The sequence below is a fragment of the Theropithecus gelada genome, chromosome 11 (assembly GCF_003255815.1).
Source record: "Theropithecus gelada isolate Dixy chromosome 11, Tgel_1.0, whole genome shotgun sequence".
NCBI lineage: Eukaryota > Metazoa > Chordata > Mammalia > Primates > Cercopithecidae > Theropithecus > Theropithecus gelada.
In genome coordinates, this window is record NC_037679.1 from 8261810 (window position 1) to 8277953 (window position 16144).

Here is a 16144-nt window from a genome sequence, read left to right on the forward strand (position 1 = left end):
ATCCAGGAAGTATGGGTTCCAATTTCTGCCCAAGACCAGCCAAGCCCTTTGGGCAGACAACCAGAGCCTCCCTTCTCTGTGGTGCTCCCCAGATCTCCCCAACTTCCATCTCTCCTCACACTCAGCATTAAGCAGGACTGGGAGGTGAGGATACCAGGGGCCCATTTCTCTACTAACTTTACAATCTCCTTTGGAACTTCCCCAGAACCAGGGACAGAGCTTGGTACTTATTGTCTGGTTTAGGACTTCCAACTTTTTTCCCCTTCTCTTCTTTGCCAGGCATCTAATAGCTGCTGCTTTTCAAATGAATAACTTGTCAGTTGGAAGCTGCTGAAGGGCAGTGGACATTCAAAAGTCTTTGTAAGAGGTGAGGATCGCTTCCCTTAACCGTCCATCTAGGCACTTCAGCTTTCTCCCTCTCTGGACTCCCCGGGCTCCATTTTCAGCCACTCAGATCTCATCTCAGAGGCACCACATCCAATTTCTTTGTTCAGAAGTCATTTCTTCAAGAAGCCTTCCTTGATGTCCCAACACTGCCCACCTGTGTTCCCTCAAGAACCAGTACTTAACTGCAGTGGCAGAACAGTATTAGAATTATTTGGCACCTTACTAGACAAAGCAATCTTAAGCACACACATATTTATCATGTATCTCCAAGGTTAAGTGCCTACTCTACAGAAGGGTGCTCTGCAAGTATTTGTGGAATCTACACTTTGTGTTTCATACTCACTCTCCCCTCACCCCACTCTATGGCTAGTACTCATAGCAACTTAGCATACATTAGAAAAAAACCAGGCCAGGCACAGTGGCTCACTCCTGTAATCCCAACACTTTGGGAGGCTGAGGCAAAGACTGCTTGAGGCCATGAGTTGAAGACCAACCTGGTCAACATAGTGAGACCCCATTTAAAAAAAAAAAAATTAATTAGTGGGGGATGGTGGTACATGCCTGTAGTCTTAGGTACTCAGGAGGCTGAGGAAGGAGGATCACTTGGGTCCAAGAGTTCAAGGTTGTAGTGATCTAAGATCATGCCACTGCACACTAATCTGGGTGACACAGTGAGACCCCCCCCCAAAAAGATGGCTGGGTGTCGTGGCTCACCCCTGTAATCTCATCATTTTGGGAGGCCAAGGCAGGTGGATCGCTTGAGCTCAGGAGTTCAAGACCAGCCTAGGCAACATGGCAAAACCCCATCTCTACTAAAAATACAAAAATTAGCCAGGCATGGTAGCATGTGTTTGTTGTCCTAGCTATTCTGGAGGCCGAGCTGGAAGAATGGCTTGAGCCCAGAATGCGGAGGTTGCAGTGAGCTGAGACTATACCACTGCACTCCAGCCTGGGTGATAGAGCCAGATCTTGTCTCACAAGAGAAAAAAGAAAAGAAAAAAGCACCCCTTCCTCAAGATGCCTGACTTTTATGAGAAAACTATCATAGTAACTATCCATACAATGACTATGAGGTGAATGGTGTCCCTGGAACTTGTGCAATACACAATCTGTATAACTCTAAGTTTTGTGCTCTTACCACCAGCATAGCACATGGGCTCTTCAAGAAACTGATGGCCTCTAGTAAAAAGCTAGGTTCTTCTCTCAGGTAGGAAATGAAAATCCTTGTCAGCCAGCCACTTATTTTACTCTATATCCAATAGTTAAGGCAGGGAGGATAGGGCTGAAGGTGTGAGTGTACCCGGGGGAGGTTATCCTACTCCTATGCCCATGTCCTAAGGCCATGGATATAAGGAGTCAGGGGACAAGCCAGCTTTAAGCAAGGCTGAGGATGGAGGAGTTTTCCACTGCCCAACTGCATGGCCTAACACCAGATCCAAGTCCCCAAAGGATGCTAGTAATATAGATGAAGGGGAAGGAAAAGGATGGTGGGCAGGACCCCTCTGCTTCTCTTACTGGGCAGACTCAGGACTGGTGGGAACAAGGCTGTTCAAATACACACAGAGACAGGCGCTTTAAAAAAACAAAGCAAATCCTGGGATCAACTTTATTGCTGATGGGTGAAGCCTCCTCCTATCCCCTTAGTCTTTCAGGTGGTCCAAAGCCCCTCCAGGATAGCACAGTGCTTAGGCTCTGCTGGGCCAGAAGCAAGGGAGACAATCTATCTCCCAAGCCTGGCCTGGCCCAGTCCTTTCCCTGCCCCCACCCCACCCTATTGCACATCAAATCATGTAAACATGGCTATGGGCATGGCCCAGAACAGCAGTGAGGCAGATTGATGTGTAAACAGATTTGGGACCAGGGGCTAGACCCAGTCACCCAGCTCTACCCCATGCTGAGGCCACAGTTAAGTATGGAAAAGCAGGAGGTCCTGGTCCCAAACTCTGGCTCAGATTATGCAACAGTGCAGATGGCTCTGCTCCCCTCTGCCACCCACCCTCTCAGATTCCAGGTCCTGAGGTCCAGCTAGCCTTGGGCTTCCCTCCAGGCCTAGGCAGCAGATGGCAGTGTCCAGTTTTCTCCCTCCCACCCCCAGCTGGAGGTCACTGGTGCTGGGTCTTCCTAGATGCCCGGGGGAAACCAGAGACGGGCAGTGGCAGTCTGTCCAACCCTGGAGAAGAGGAGGAGATGGGCAGTCAAAAGCAGGTCAAAGGTCTAGTCCGTTAGGGACCAGACAGCCAAGCCACAGAATGTGTGGATGAGGTATGTTACCCACAAAGCAGGAAGCACACCCTCTCCCCTGCTGGGGTGACGGGGTGACCCGTGATCCAGAGTGTCCTAGATAACTACCACCCCCCAACAGCCTGCACCCTCACTCCCTCTCACCGAAGGCCCGGATCAGCTCTGCCCGCACAGCTGCAGTGAAGGTCTTCACCAGACAGAGTGTAGTGAGGCCTGCAAAGGCTGCGTTGTAGAGGAACACAATGTAGAAATTGCCCAGCCAGTTGAAGCGTCCAAAGTCACCCAGCAGGTCAAAGCGAGTGAGCCCTGAAGTACAAAGGCCAGGATGAGAGGTGGGCTCTCCAGGCCCTTTTCTGCTACCAGTCCAACTTTGTGCTGCCTCCTGGTGGCCACATTTCAACACTGCAACTGATAGGTTGGCCTCTCCCAATTCTACTCGGCAAGCTGACTAGCAGTTCGGGACTGTTCAAAGTGTCAGCAGCTAGGCTTGCTTCAGCTTCGCTTCCAGAGTCTGGTATCTTCTCCTCCAGTAAGGGGCCTCCTCTGGCTACTGGTGTTCCCAGGAACTCCCAGGGCCTACTACTTGTTCCTGGGCCTGGAACAAGCAGTTCACCAAGTTTTTTTAGTAGACAGAACAGTGTGGTTGCTGAGCGCTCAGACTGATCAGGCTGCTTTGGTTCATGTCCCAACTCCACCCCTAACTAGCTGTGTGATCTGGGGCAATTTCCTTAAATTTTCTGTGCCTCAGTTTCCTAAGAATTAAATGAGACAAAACACATAAAGCACTGTCTGTGCCAGGCACTATTCTAACATTTACTGGGCCCCTCATAATACTATCATAAATCAAAAAACTCTGCTCCCCACCTGTAAATATTCTTACCTGCATCCAACCTGAAGGAACTAACTGGAAGACTCACAAGCCTACTGTCTTACAAATTCTCCTGGCATAAATACAAATGGTAGAGTGGAAATAATATAACGTTAAGAATTAAACAGAGCTGTTTTTTGTTTCATTTAATTTGGTTTTGTCTTACTTAAGACAGGGTCTTGCTCTGTTGCCCAGGTTGGAGTGCAGTTGCACAATCTTAGTTCACTGCAGCTTCAAACTCCTGGGCCCAAGCAATCCTCCTGCCTCCGTCTCACACATAGCTAGGACTATAGGTGTGCTAATTAAAAAAAAAAACAAAAAACTTTTTTTTTGGGTAGAGATGGGGTCTCACTATGTTGCTCAAGCTGGTCTAGGACTCCTGGCCTCAAGTGCTCCTCCCACCTTGGCCTTCCAAAGTGCTGGGATTACAGGAGTGAACCACTGTGCCTGGATCACAGCTGATTTTTTTTTGTTGTTGTTCTGAGACAGACTCTTGCTCTGTCACCCAGGCTGGAGTGCAGTGGTACCATCTTGGCTCGCTGCAACCTCCACCTCCCAAGTTCAAGCAATTCTCATGCCTCAGCCACCTCCCAAGCTCAACAATTCTCACACCCCAGCTGGGATTATGGGCATGTGCCACCATACCTGGCTAATTTTTAAATTTTTCATAAAGATGGGGTTTCACCATGTTGGCTAGGCTGGTCTTAAACTCCTGGCCTCAAGCCGATCCGTCCACCTTGGCCTCCCAAAGTGTGGGATTACAGACGTGAGCCACCAGGCCTGGCCCCAGAACCGATTTAAATATGAAATCACATATAAAACACAGAGGGTGATGTGGTATTTAGGGGGAGGTAGGAGGGCGGTTGTTACCTCTGCAGCTCACATACTACCTTGGGGTGAACTAGTTACATTCTCAAACTTTTTTTTTTTTTTTTTTGAGATGAAGATTCGCTCTTGTTGCCCAGGCTGGAGTGCATGGCATGAGCTCAGCTCACTGCAACCTTTGCCTCCTGGGTTCAAGTGATTCTCCTGCCTCAGCTTCCTGAGTAGCTGGGACTACAGGCATGCGCCACTACGCCTGGCTAATTTTGTATTTTTAGTAGAGACGGGGTTTCTCCATGTTGGTCAGGCTGGTCTCGAAATCCCAACCTCAGGTGATCCGTCCGCCTCGGCCTCCCACGTGCTGGGATTACAGGCATGAGTCACTGCGCCCAGCCACTCTTGAACTTTTTAACCAGTTAATTATAGATATAGCTCTTAAGGCAGGAGAAGGAATGAGTATATTATCTGACACCCCAGTGTAGAGAAAGCACTAGCCTGGGGTTCAGGAGACAAGGGTCCTAGACTGACTTGACCTTGCCTCAAACTAGCTGTATAATCTGGGTCAATCAGGTAGCTTCTCTGTTTATCATCTTTCAAACAGGAACATTTACTAGATTACTCACCCAGGAGAAAGATTTAGAAAAAAGTGTGCTCCCCGACCAAAAGTAGAAGTAAATAAGAGAGGCAGTAGCAAATGTAAAAAGTATGTACTTTGCAGCAACAGTACCCTGAAGCTCAGTGTAGGCACTTTACAGAGCCTCGCTTTCCTCATCTGTATAATGCGGATAATACCTACTCACGGGTTTGTTGTGGGAATTAGAGAAAGCATGTATATAAAGTGCCTGCTTTACATCAGTAAGTACTCAAAAAAATCCAATTCCTTTATTTCCTCCTTTCAATACTTACCTAGGGTTCGAGAGAAGACAGGAAGTGCTGAGCTTAGGACCAGGAGACAGACACAGTTCCCAATTATCTGGGTGGAAACAGGGAAAGGAGTGGTGAGGGTGGAAGAGCTGCAGGCACCTACCTAGTGCCCATCCACACCCCACAGGAGGCTTCCCTTACTCCCTCCCAGCTACCTGCGTCATGGCGGTGTCATGACATCTGGGCCGCAGGCTCCGGAAGAGTGGAGAGCTATAGAAGCCCACAACTGAGGACACCATTAGGTAACTGCCACTGCATTAAGGAAGAACTGGCTGGCTCCTAAGAATTAATAACTCATCTCAAAGGGAACAGAGCTCTCTCTCAGCCCACTTCTTATTTATTTATTTATTTATTATTTATTTATTTTTGAGACAGGATCTCACTTTGTCACCCAGGCTGGAGTGCAGTGGTGCGATTTCAGCTCACTGCAGCCTTGACCTTCTGGGCTCAAGCGATCTTCCCACATCAGCCTCCCACATAACTGGGAATGCAAGCACGCACCACCACGCCCAGCTAAGTTTTTGTATTTTTTGTAGAGACCGGGTTTCACCATGTTGCTCAGGCTGGTCTTGAAATCCTAAGCTCAAGAAATCCACCCGCCTCAGCCTCCCAAAGTGCTAGGATTAGCACTGTGTGAGCCACTGCATCCGGCCTCTTTTTTTATTTTCTTCTGATCAGATTCTACTGAACCACTAGCTCTCCTTTCAAAATTAAGTATTTTCCTTCTTTCTGAACCCGCGGTTGATGAAAACTTGCCCCATTTCCCATCAGTGTTGCTCAGAGTCCCAAAGGAGACAAAGTCCAAGAAGTGCTGTCTAGAGTCCCAGGAGACAGGTTTTTGTATTCCAGAAGGATACAAGATGAGTACAACCTGAACGACGGCACCAAAGGAGCCCAGCTTGGAGAAGGAGACCTGGCCTAAGGAGGCACCCTGAGGAGTGGGGCAGTGTCACTGTGAGTATTCCCCACCATCAGCACTACCCGGCACCCAGCCTTCCCACTGTCCTCAGCTTCTGCCTCCTCTCCGCAGCTGTTCTTAGGCCCTCCCCAAAGGATATGGTGGGAGGGCAGCCTGGTACCTGCATGCCTCGGGGCATGGCAGCCTCATCGATGAGCAGCTCCAGGATGTGGATGGCCACAATGAGCACAGACAGGCCCTGTGTGAGGCAAGGTCAGACTCCCATCCCACCCCAGACCACAGCTCGACCCAGAGCTAAAGGAATGGGCAGAGACTCTGGTCCAACATTTCCAGTTTCCAAGACTAGCTCCGCTTCCAATGAGCTGTATGGGACCTCATCAAAGCTGTTATTAGCAACAGAGTGCCTTTGAGGACATTATAAGATACATCTCCTCTAGGTGGATGGATTGCGAAAAGGATTAACAGGAAAAGGCATCTCTCTTCCTCCAACTGATAAGATATATTCTTGAGTCCATAGGGGAATCGACTGCTTATTCTCATGCCAGGGCAAACCTGCACAACTACTCACTGACCCTGTGTGACCCTGGGCAAGTCACTCAACTCTGTCTCTTCATCTACAAAATGAGGATTGATGTGCTCAACATTTGTGCTCAGCACAGGCAGGACATAAAAGCAGGCACTCAGTGAGAAGCAACCACTATTACTGATGATAACTAGGTCCCCTCATCGCCTCCCCTCTCCCTGAGAAGGCCTCGAGTACTGAGGGTCCACTCCCCACCTCTAGGGCTGGTATACCCACCGTCAGCACCAGCAAGCACAGCATAGCCAGGGGGTAGCCCAGGTTCCGTTGCCAGGCTGAAGCCTTCCGCCGCTTCTCTGTGCAGGGATGGGAGGCTGTCAGCAAGCACCTGGAACCAGGGGCTACTCTCCTTGGGGAAACCCAGGTATCCCAAGCCCTACCAACCCACATACCCAGCAGGACCCTCTGTGTCTGCAGAGCCAGGAGCTGTCTGTGTAGCAGCTCCATGTCTAAAGGCAGCCAGCAGGAAGTAGGATCTGAGGGCAGAGAAGATGGTGTTGCTCCCAAGTTGGGCAGTCTCTGCCCAGGCCAAGCCCACCATCCCATCAGGGAAGAACTGCAACTCACTACAGATCCTGCGGGTCAGGGCTGCCTCCTCAAAGGCTGAGCAGTACAGCTGCTCCTCCAGGTCTTCCAGCAACTAGGGGCAGGGGAAAGGAAGAGACTGACTTTCAGAGGCTCCCTGACCCAAAGGCCCCAGGAGAACCCTGTTCTTCCCAGGGCTCCGTAGTCTCAGGCCTCCCCCAAACCCTCATTCACCACCCTGTGGCCCGCAGCTTTGCTCAGTCCCTCCCAGTTGCCCTGTATTCTGTCCTGCATGTCTGGTGACCAGCTCTGCATGATAGGGGTACAGGATACAGGAACCAACAAAGGCTGCAGCCCTCTGCAAGTTGTGCACTACACAACCATAGGGTTGTTTCATTGTTTGGTTCCAGCTCTGCAGGAAGCTCACCCTGCAGGATCAAAGAGCAAGGAATACCACATACCCGGGGCTTGACCAGCAGCTTCCCAGTGACGGAGAACATGCGGGCGAGACCCAGTGGAGTACACACTGTAAGAACAAGAGCCAGTCACCTGCCAGACCCTGCTCTCCACCCCTTGCCTAACATGCCCCTCCATTCCCCCTCCTTCCAGCCTGGTTACTCTGGTCCAAGGACCCTACCCATTCCCTCCCAGACCCTGTACACTCACCCAGGAGCAGCAGAACCCCAAGGAAGGAGATGCATGAGTAGAGGTAGGGGAGATAGTACTCCCAGAAGTCTAAGGATAAAAAAAAAAGAGGATGTCAGCTCATCTCTTCTTGCTTACTGGGGGCTGACAGGCCTCAGAGTCTAGACAAGGGCACAGTCCCCACAGCTGTTAGGCAAGTAATACAAATGAAGAAAGCTGGCCAGCATCAGCAGAAGAGGGAATGGCAGGGCCTATAACCAACGGGAGATCCTAACCCCTAACTAAAGGGTATAACTGCTGTTTGGCCCCCATCACCAGGGACTAATGTAGCCAGATCTTCTCCTTGTCAAGCAAAGTTAGATATCTAGATGTTAATATGAAACCTCCCAATTTAAAATGTTAGCAACTGAATAATACATATTTTAAAAACCATTGCATAGGCCAATGAAACATTTCTGCAGATTGGATTTGGCCAGATGTCTATCAGTTTGAAACTTCAGTCAAAGGGAGAAGGTGCCAACCTTTTCCACTTTAGTAGGTTATAGTCTTTCCAGGCAGGTGGACATGGGCCAACTGAAAAGCCACACAGCCTGGAGGAAGCTGGGCCACTCACCATAGAGTGACTCTCTGCTGGCCTTGTTGTTATCCACAATGGCTGACGCCACCCACACCATACCTAGCACCAGCAGAGTGAGGAGCATCAACATCACCACTGTCTCATAGACCCGGCCCAGGACACCCTACGGAAGGAGGCAACAGGTGAAGGAGGTTAACATCAGGGCAGTGTGGGGATGGAAAGACATGAGAGATGGTGGCCAGCCTGCGGGAACCAGAGAGGTCTGGATTCAGGAGATAAGAGAGAGGGTTTTCCTCTTATTCTGCTAAGTTGCTCTGTCTTCCCACTCCCCAGTCTAAGGTCACCCCACATACCAGGTGTTCTTCATTTGCATCTCCTTTTCCCAGACCCATTCCTTGTCGTTGTCTGCTCTGGGAGGCTGACCTCTGAGGTCTGCATCCCACAAGCTCTTTGCCCTCTAGTTTCGCATCCAACAGGAGAATGGAAGGTAGAAAAGAGGTGAGGGTATGTTTCCTGTGAGTCCTCCCACGTCTGCCACCATGGTTTTGGCAGTAATTATGACACAAAGACAACAGCTCCTCTCTGGGCAGCTTCACATCCCTGGCTTCAGCTATTAGTGGGTTCTAGAAACTATTTCCTCCCTTTGTCTCTACAGGCCTAAGGGTGGTAATGACTTCCTACTGTCACTAGAGCCTCAAACTTCCTTTAACTAAACCTCTGCAAATAGCCTCTTTATTAAAATCTCTTCAGTTGAACCATGTGTGTGGAATTCCGTTTCCTGCCTGGATACATATCCCCTACTTACCTTTCTGGAGCCAGCAAAGCCCTCGGACTCAGTGAAGAAATATGCAAAGGGCATGAGGAAGATGAGGGACAGGTTGGAGAAGAGAAAAACAAGGTTCCAGAGGCCTAGAGCAAAAAAGGAAAAGCAGAGATGGTCAGTAAAGGGAGGGGCAACTGACAGGAGACTGACCATTTGCAGGAGAAGCGGAGAGGGAAGGTGCGACACATGACTGATTGGCCCACGGCTGCCTGAGTCTGCCCGACTCTATCTGCTCTCTGCTCCCTATCCCCACCCCAAGCCGCCTCTAGGAGCCACAAACCATGGATGAGGGAGCCGTTGAGCCACTGGATGTAGTAGTTCCGAGGCAAGGAGAGTAGCACCTCATTGCTGATGATGGAGAAGGGCAGGAGCAGGACAGCACCCAGGGCAATTGCCAGGGTAAAGGTGCACAGCTCGAGCCTGGGCAGAGAAGGGGAGAGTGTCCTTGCTTAGCTCAGCACTCACTACACTGTGCTGGAGAAGTTCTATTTGTCCTGAGGGCACCTGTGGCTTCCAGAACCAGCTGTAGCAATGACAGAGCTAAGGAAGGAGCCGTCCAGCTGGGGTTCTACCCACTGCCGGCTGGCCCTAGCCCTTTACCTCCAGGGAAGCCCCAGCTCATGGGATGGGCACAGCTTCGGGCATTCATGGGAAGCCCGTCACCTGCCATGTCACATACCCAGGCTGTCCCCAGGAATGTGGTCCTCCCATACATGCCTATAAGTTATGCCAGGTATGATGCCAAAGCTAGGGGGCCTGGCTTCTCTTCTTTGCTCAGGGATATGGATTTCTGAGCTTACCTCTTTTTGCCCAGATAAGCACAGGGTCATCCTATGTGGCTATACCCTGCACAAAGGCATGAGGGCAAAGGAGGACAAGGGGAAACTGAAACCTAGCTTCATAGCCAAGGTCTATGCCCTGGGCTGCATACACTGAAGAGGGGCACTTCTATCTCGTTGGTCCATCAAGGGTGGAGGGCTACCTTCTGATCTACCAACTCAGAGGAGTCATCTCTCTCTCTTTCTCTGTATGTGCTAGTGAACACTGGCAGCCTGGAATATGGGCCTTCCTCTCAGAACCAAGCATGCCCCTTCCTCAGGGGTTCCCATCTTCCCCACACCCTGCTCTTTTTCTATCAATCTGCATCCCCACTCTGGTCGCTGGGAGGTGAAGCCAAGCTGGAGCCATTTCCGGTGACTCAGGCCCCAGCGGATGTTCCTGGCCATGAGGCTCCCACAAGCTCCTGGCCTAACCAGGAAGACAGGAACAGCAGCTTTTCTGAGCGTCCCCAGGGTGAGGTAAAGCCGGAAGCCAGAAATGGGGTGGAAACAGAAACTCTCTCTTCACCGTGTGAGACTTCCCCCTTCTCCCTCCAGCTCTAGGCCTCCCTAGATCCCAGTTCCTAAAGACCACTGGTGTTAGGTGCTGAGGCAGGGACACTTACGCAATCTTGTTGACTGTGGCATCTGCATCATCCACTGTAAGAGACAGAGGCACGGGGAAGAGGCAGGACATCAGGGGGCAGCTCTGAGGCCGTAAGTATTACAATGTGCTCCCCGCCCCATCCCTGCCCCCTCAAAGAAGGCAGAGCTGAACAGAAGGCTCCAGGCGACCACACATTATGAACTCCATAGCCTATTCTCCAGCCATGGTGGCAGCTTAAAAATCAGTGGTCCCAGGTGAAGAGAATACAGGCCAGACTTTCCTATACTTCTTTCCTCCTCCCTAGATCTCTCCCATCGCAGGTTCCTCTTTATATGCTCAAAATATTAATATAATAAACAACTAGTCTGTGAGGTTGGTTACATCAGTGGCTGGGTCTAGCAAAGGGAAAAGAGAGGAGGGGGAAGGGAGATTCACAGAGAAGGTCCCCAAGGGAATTACTCTAGGGTAGCTGCCTTGTTGGGTGGGGACTCATCCTGAGCCATCCTGAGAGGAGGAAAGGCTGGGGCTAGAAACTGGGGCAAGTGTGCCCCCACCTCCAATTACACAATGTCTAGGGAAGGAAAGTTGCAATCTGAGCATACTCAGGCTCCCCATAAAGAGAAAGGCCACCATCACCGGGTGCCCCAGTCATCAGGGAGGTCTCTGGTCCTGGCTGTGGGAGCACTAGGAGAGGAGATGACACAGAGACTGTGCCCGTAATGACATTCACCCAGCAGTTGCTCACTTCAGGTTCACAAAGGACTTTCACATTAACCACCTCCTTTGGTCCACACAATGGAGTAGGTAGACATCACTATGCCCATTTTGTAGGATGAAACTGAAGATCAGAAATGTTATATGACTTGCCCAGAAGACACTTCCATCTAGCTGCCCTTGCCCCTGTCTGTGCAGAAAGGGAGGCTGAAGAGGCAAAGGCTCCAGAACAGCCCCACACAGCCACTGCTCCTTTCCCAGTGGGCGCCATAGGCCCATTCCCCTGAGGCTGGTCCATGGCAACTGGAACTCTGGCAGGAGGGAGGGAAATCACAGTACCTGTGGTGAACTCAGCAGGCTTCTTAAAGCGGGTCAGGAAGATGTGGCAGAGGATGTACAGTGTTGCAAACAGAAGTGTTGAGATCTGTAGCAGAATGTGAGCTGGGATGAGAAGCTCTAACCTTTAGCACATTCCACAGCCAAGGGCCTCTCTGTTAATTCCATGGCCATTACTTCCTTAAGATAAGGCTCCATACTTCCAGGGGTTCCATCTGGAAGTATGTTCTGTTCTGATCCCCCAGGTACTTCCTTCTAGTCAGAGCCCCAGGGACCTCGAAGAAGGGCCAGACAGGGGCTGCCCCATGCACCTGGGGAAACAGCACCATGCCCAGCCCTACAAGGACTTCACTGGGAGAAAATAGCTTCAGCCCAACTCTGGTTGGTAAATGGGCAAAGAAAACTCCTAGAAATGCACAAGCACACACATTTCAAACCAGTTACAGAACCAGAGGGAATTTACTTGGAGCACATTATTGGGAAGGGAAGCAGGTTTGAGGGGAGGAAGACGTCTGCATTGTCCTGGCACCCCATCACTACCCTACCCTCCTACCTCCACCCACACTGGTGCCTTGACCCAAAGTAGGTGTCATGTTTCTAGACGAAGTCACAACTTCTATTCCATGCTTATTCAGGGGCCTGAAAGATCAGGTCTGCTGGGCCAAACCAGAGCCTCATTTAATCCTCTACCCCTAACAGTGGGCTTTAACTAGGGCCCAATATCTAGTGTTTCTAGAGCTGGCTAGACTGTCAAGTGACAGTGATGGCGGAACTCCGCCACGTTAATCTGCATATTCATTCCTACTCTATTCCAAGTAAGCTTCTACTGCCCAGAGGAGGAGCCATTGGCCAGCTTGGCTCTATAATCAAGAACAGAGAGTCTTGGCCAGGCACAGTGGCTCACGCCTGTAATCCCAGCACTTTGGGAGGCCAAGGCAGGTGAATCAATTGACATCAGGAGTTCGAGACCAGCCTGGCCAACATGGGGAAACCCTGTCTTTACTAAAAATACAAAAATTGGGCTGAGCGCGGTGGCTCACGCCTGTAATCCCAGTACTTTGGCAGGCCGAGGTGGGAGGATCATGAGGTCAGGAGTTCCAGACCAGCCTGACCAACACGGTGGAACCCCCCCCATCTCTACTAAAAATACAAAAATTAGCTGGGTGTGGCAGTACGTGCCTATAATCCCAGCTACTTAGGAGGCTGAGGCAGGAGAATCACTTGAATTCGGCGGAGGTTGCAGTGAGCCGTGATCACACCACTGCACTCTAGCCTGGGTGACAGAGCAAGACTCCGTCTCAAAAACAAACAAACAAAAAAATTACAAAAATTGGCTGGGCGCAGTGGCTCATGCCTATAATCCCAGCACTTTTGGAGGCCAATGCGGGAGGATTACGTGGTCAAGAGATCCAGGCCATCCTGGCCAACATGGCGAAACCCCATCTCTACTAAAAATACAAAAATTAGCCAGGCGTGGTGGTATGCACCTGTAGTCTCAGCTACTCGAGAGGCTGAGGCAGGAGAATTGCTTGAACCCAGGAGGCAGAGGTTGCAGTGAGCCGAAATTGTGCCACTTTACTCCAGCCTGGCGACAGAGACTCAGTCTCAAAAAAAAAAAAAAAAAAAAAAAAAAGGCCAGAGAGTATCAAGAAAAGAAGTTATTGTGTTTGAGATATGCCAAGAAGACAGGATCAGTCTCATGGGTCTTCCAGTCTCCAGAAAGGGCTGACCCCACAGGGAATACACATACAGCTACCTATACAAGGAGGGAAGAATCCACAGAGACGCAGGAGAGCCATCGATCCAGAACAAAGTCATAGCTTTTGACATTAGGGAAGCAGAATAGAAGGAGCCACTCAGATTGCAGCTGCAAGATTTTTATAGCCTGTGTTCTGCCCTGGGCTTGCATAATAGCCAGGAAGGTGGGAGGGCTCAAAAGGTCAGGCTGGAGTTCCACGCAGTTCCAAGAGGCTAGGTTGCGCTCCAGCCCCTGGATGAGAGCCAGGTGGGGGAGGCACCATAAATCTTCAGGCTACCCTTAGCCAGCACTGATGTTCTCAGCTCATGGGACTAAAGGATGGGGGAGACATCCAGGAGGCTGCTTCTGTCCAAGGTCTCATCCCTCCCTGTTCTCTAGGAATGTGAGCCTCCTGTCTGACACTGTCTCAAGACCTGGCTGTGCCTCTGCAATATGCCCAACCCACCATGTGGACTGTCCACCAAGAAACACACAAGGAACGCTTGCCGAAAGCAAACTTCTACTGGAGTTGCACACTCAGACTAATATACTTTTCTGTCCTCACAGATAAGAGCAGACCTAATTATGTCCTGGCTCAATTTACCCTACCTCCAATAGGCTGCCCAGGGCTGGCTAGAGCCCAGCCTGAGAAAAATGAAGGGAATGACCCCAACACTGGGTTCCCCCACTTACTAACATTTCTTTCTGTTTTCCCAAACCATTCCCTTTCCATTTACTATTTGGAGGTGACGGTTGCCCTGGGGAGCTCTGGGGAAGGAAACAGAGGAGAAAGGAGAGAGGTGAGAATTCAAAGCAAGGCTGAAGAAGATATGACTCCCTAAGCTCCACTGGGTACCCCTACCCCAGAATTGAGGAGTCCACTTCTCTGCGGCAGGTTCAGCTGTCGCTCTAAGTGGCAGGGATGGCCTAAGGAACAGCAGCCAGGTACCCTCTGAAGCCCTGGGAGGACGACTTACTGGGGAAACCCCGGAATGGCTGAGAGACTGGGAACCCAGCCTTGCAGGGTTTCAAACAAACACTAATGAGAAAGAAGAAAGACGGGGGAATACCTGGATACTTGGTTGTTCCTCATCTCTACATATTAGGATCCACCCTAGTAAGACTCCTTTCTTCCAAAGCAGGAGATGACCCACCAAGTCCCCAGGTTCCTCCCGTCTGCCATCCCTACACCTCCCCTCTTTTCTGGAATCAAGCTCAGAGTGACGATTTCTCCCCTTCATCCAACGTCAGCTGGGTTTGCCCTCAACCCAGTTTGAGAAGCAAACCCATCCTTCCCCGATTATCAGACTAAGGCGGACTCCGCAGGCTCTCAGACGCGCTGGGTGAGGGGTAGGAGGGAGGGGCAGGGAGGGGCGTGTTGGGGAGGAACGGAAACGACCGCCTTTGTTTACCGCTCAGGGACCCAGCTGATCCCATCTAGGGGATCGCTAGCCGGGCACCCGCCCTTCTGCTAGGACGGAGGCCTCCGTCGCCCGCCGCTGGCCCAGGCATGGTTTGACGGCGCTCTGAGACCAGGTGGGCTCGGACCCCAACCTACCCCTCTCCCGCAACCCCCGCTTCTCCCCGCCGGGGCCCCGCACTCACAATGCACTCGCGGATCCTCTCGTGGAATAGCTGTTCTCGCACGGATAGCACTTCGTAGTCAGGTGCTTCCATACTCTGCTCAGCATGACTGGAGCTGGGGTGCCTCCGGGCCCGGGGAGGACAAGCGGGGAGGAAGCCGCCGCCGCCGAGCACCCGGACCCAGTCTGGGAGCCTTTCCTCGCAGCCTGCAACAGAAACTCGGGGCAGTCTGGGGCTCAGATACAGTCGTCCGGACGCCCCACCCTTAAAGGGGCAGGCACCACCCGCCTCGTTTTAAAGGGCTCTGTCCTTCCTTTGCTCCCTCCCCTTTAAGGTCGGGTCGCGCTCACGTTTCAACGCAAACACCCGCCACTAGGCTCGCTACGAGGAAGGGCCGCTGAGGTTCCATCTTTTTAAGAGATCTGGTGACGACACAAGGGGTGGGCGGGTTCCTTCCATGGGGAGGAACTCATTGGCTCCTAGAGAGCTGCCGCTCATCGCTGGAGGAGCGGTGATAGGTTCGCCCTGTGGAGGAGGCGGGATCTTTTGGGCCTACCGCTGCTGATTCTAATTGAGCAACTGTCTCTCTCATCTGGGAAAAGTGACGGTTCCTGGATTTTAGTAGCAGCCAAGATTTTAGTTTGACCTTGGTTAAATGAACCATTTGAATCAGGCCAGCCAGGCAGGATGTGAGGGCACCCTAGGGGTTCTGAAAGGTACCTCTGCCCAGTAACCGATGTTCTGCAGTAGCATTTTTCTGTGTGTTTGTGTTGGGGTGCCCCTCCCCACACCCCCACCCCGGTTTCCCGCCGCCAGGGGTTTTCACTCAATCATTTTTGTGGAAGGCCTGGTGTGTGCTGGAACAAATACTGAAAAATACTGGAGAGAGGACTACAGAAATACCCTGCAACTTTGTGAAGAAATGCCCACAAGGATCATTGAAGAGTGGGGCTGAGTTAAACATTAGCTAACCACTTACTATGTGCCATTCACTGTATAGTCGTTATCTCAGCCATGTTACCCAGGCTGATCTCGA

At 51.2% G+C, this 16144-nt stretch overlaps 1 protein-coding gene and 1 pseudogene across 7 annotated transcripts in view; one reads left to right on the plus strand and one right to left on the minus strand.

Annotated features, from left to right (window-relative positions):
- LOC112634205 overlaps positions 1-16144 on the plus strand; it is a 209622-nt pseudogene that overhangs the window by 25278 nt on the left and 168200 nt on the right. The window lies entirely within an intron of this gene.
- Positions 1961-15546, minus strand: LMBR1L (limb development membrane protein 1 like). 6 transcript variants are annotated; one of them, XM_025403364.1, is made up of 18 exons: positions 15130-15546; positions 11790-11874; positions 11373-11574; positions 10756-10789; positions 9592-9731; positions 9294-9397; positions 8525-8651; positions 7933-8001; positions 7728-7792; positions 7309-7381; positions 7134-7217; positions 6961-7037; positions 6322-6399; positions 6100-6173; positions 5398-5488; positions 5225-5291; positions 2773-2934; positions 1961-2557 (listed from the first exon to the last, which is right to left on the minus strand). In XM_025403364.1, exons 3-18 carry the CDS (start codon positions 11386-11388, stop codon positions 2490-2492), a joined length of 1329 nt encoding a protein of 442 aa, XP_025259149.1. In that variant the 5' UTR covers positions 11389-11574; positions 11790-11874; positions 15130-15546; the 3' UTR covers positions 1961-2489. The 6 variants fall into 6 exon arrangements, with proteins under 6 accessions (XP_025259149.1, XP_025259151.1, XP_025259148.1 ...); XM_025403366.1 differs by lacking the exons at positions 10756-10789; positions 11373-11574 and having other exon boundaries at positions 15130-15314; positions 15459-15546; XM_025403363.1 differs by lacking the exon at positions 11373-11574.

What these genes read in the sequence shown, in the direction of transcription:
- LMBR1L (XM_025403363.1), bottom strand. Translation starts at nt 15,201, where the DNA reads ATGGAAGCACCTGACTACGAAGTGCTATCCGTGCGAGAACAGCTATTC. An exon ending in AGCTGCTGGTCAAGCCCCGG is followed by an intron (nt 7,382 to 7,727) that starts GTATGTGGTATT and finishes CCCTGCCCCTAG; the next exon opens with TTGCTGGAAGACCTGGAGGA. An exon ending in CCTGACCCGCAGGATCTGTA is followed by an intron (nt 7,218 to 7,308) that starts GTGAGTTGCAGT and finishes CTCTGCCCTCAG; the next exon opens with ATCCTACTTCCTGCTGGCTG.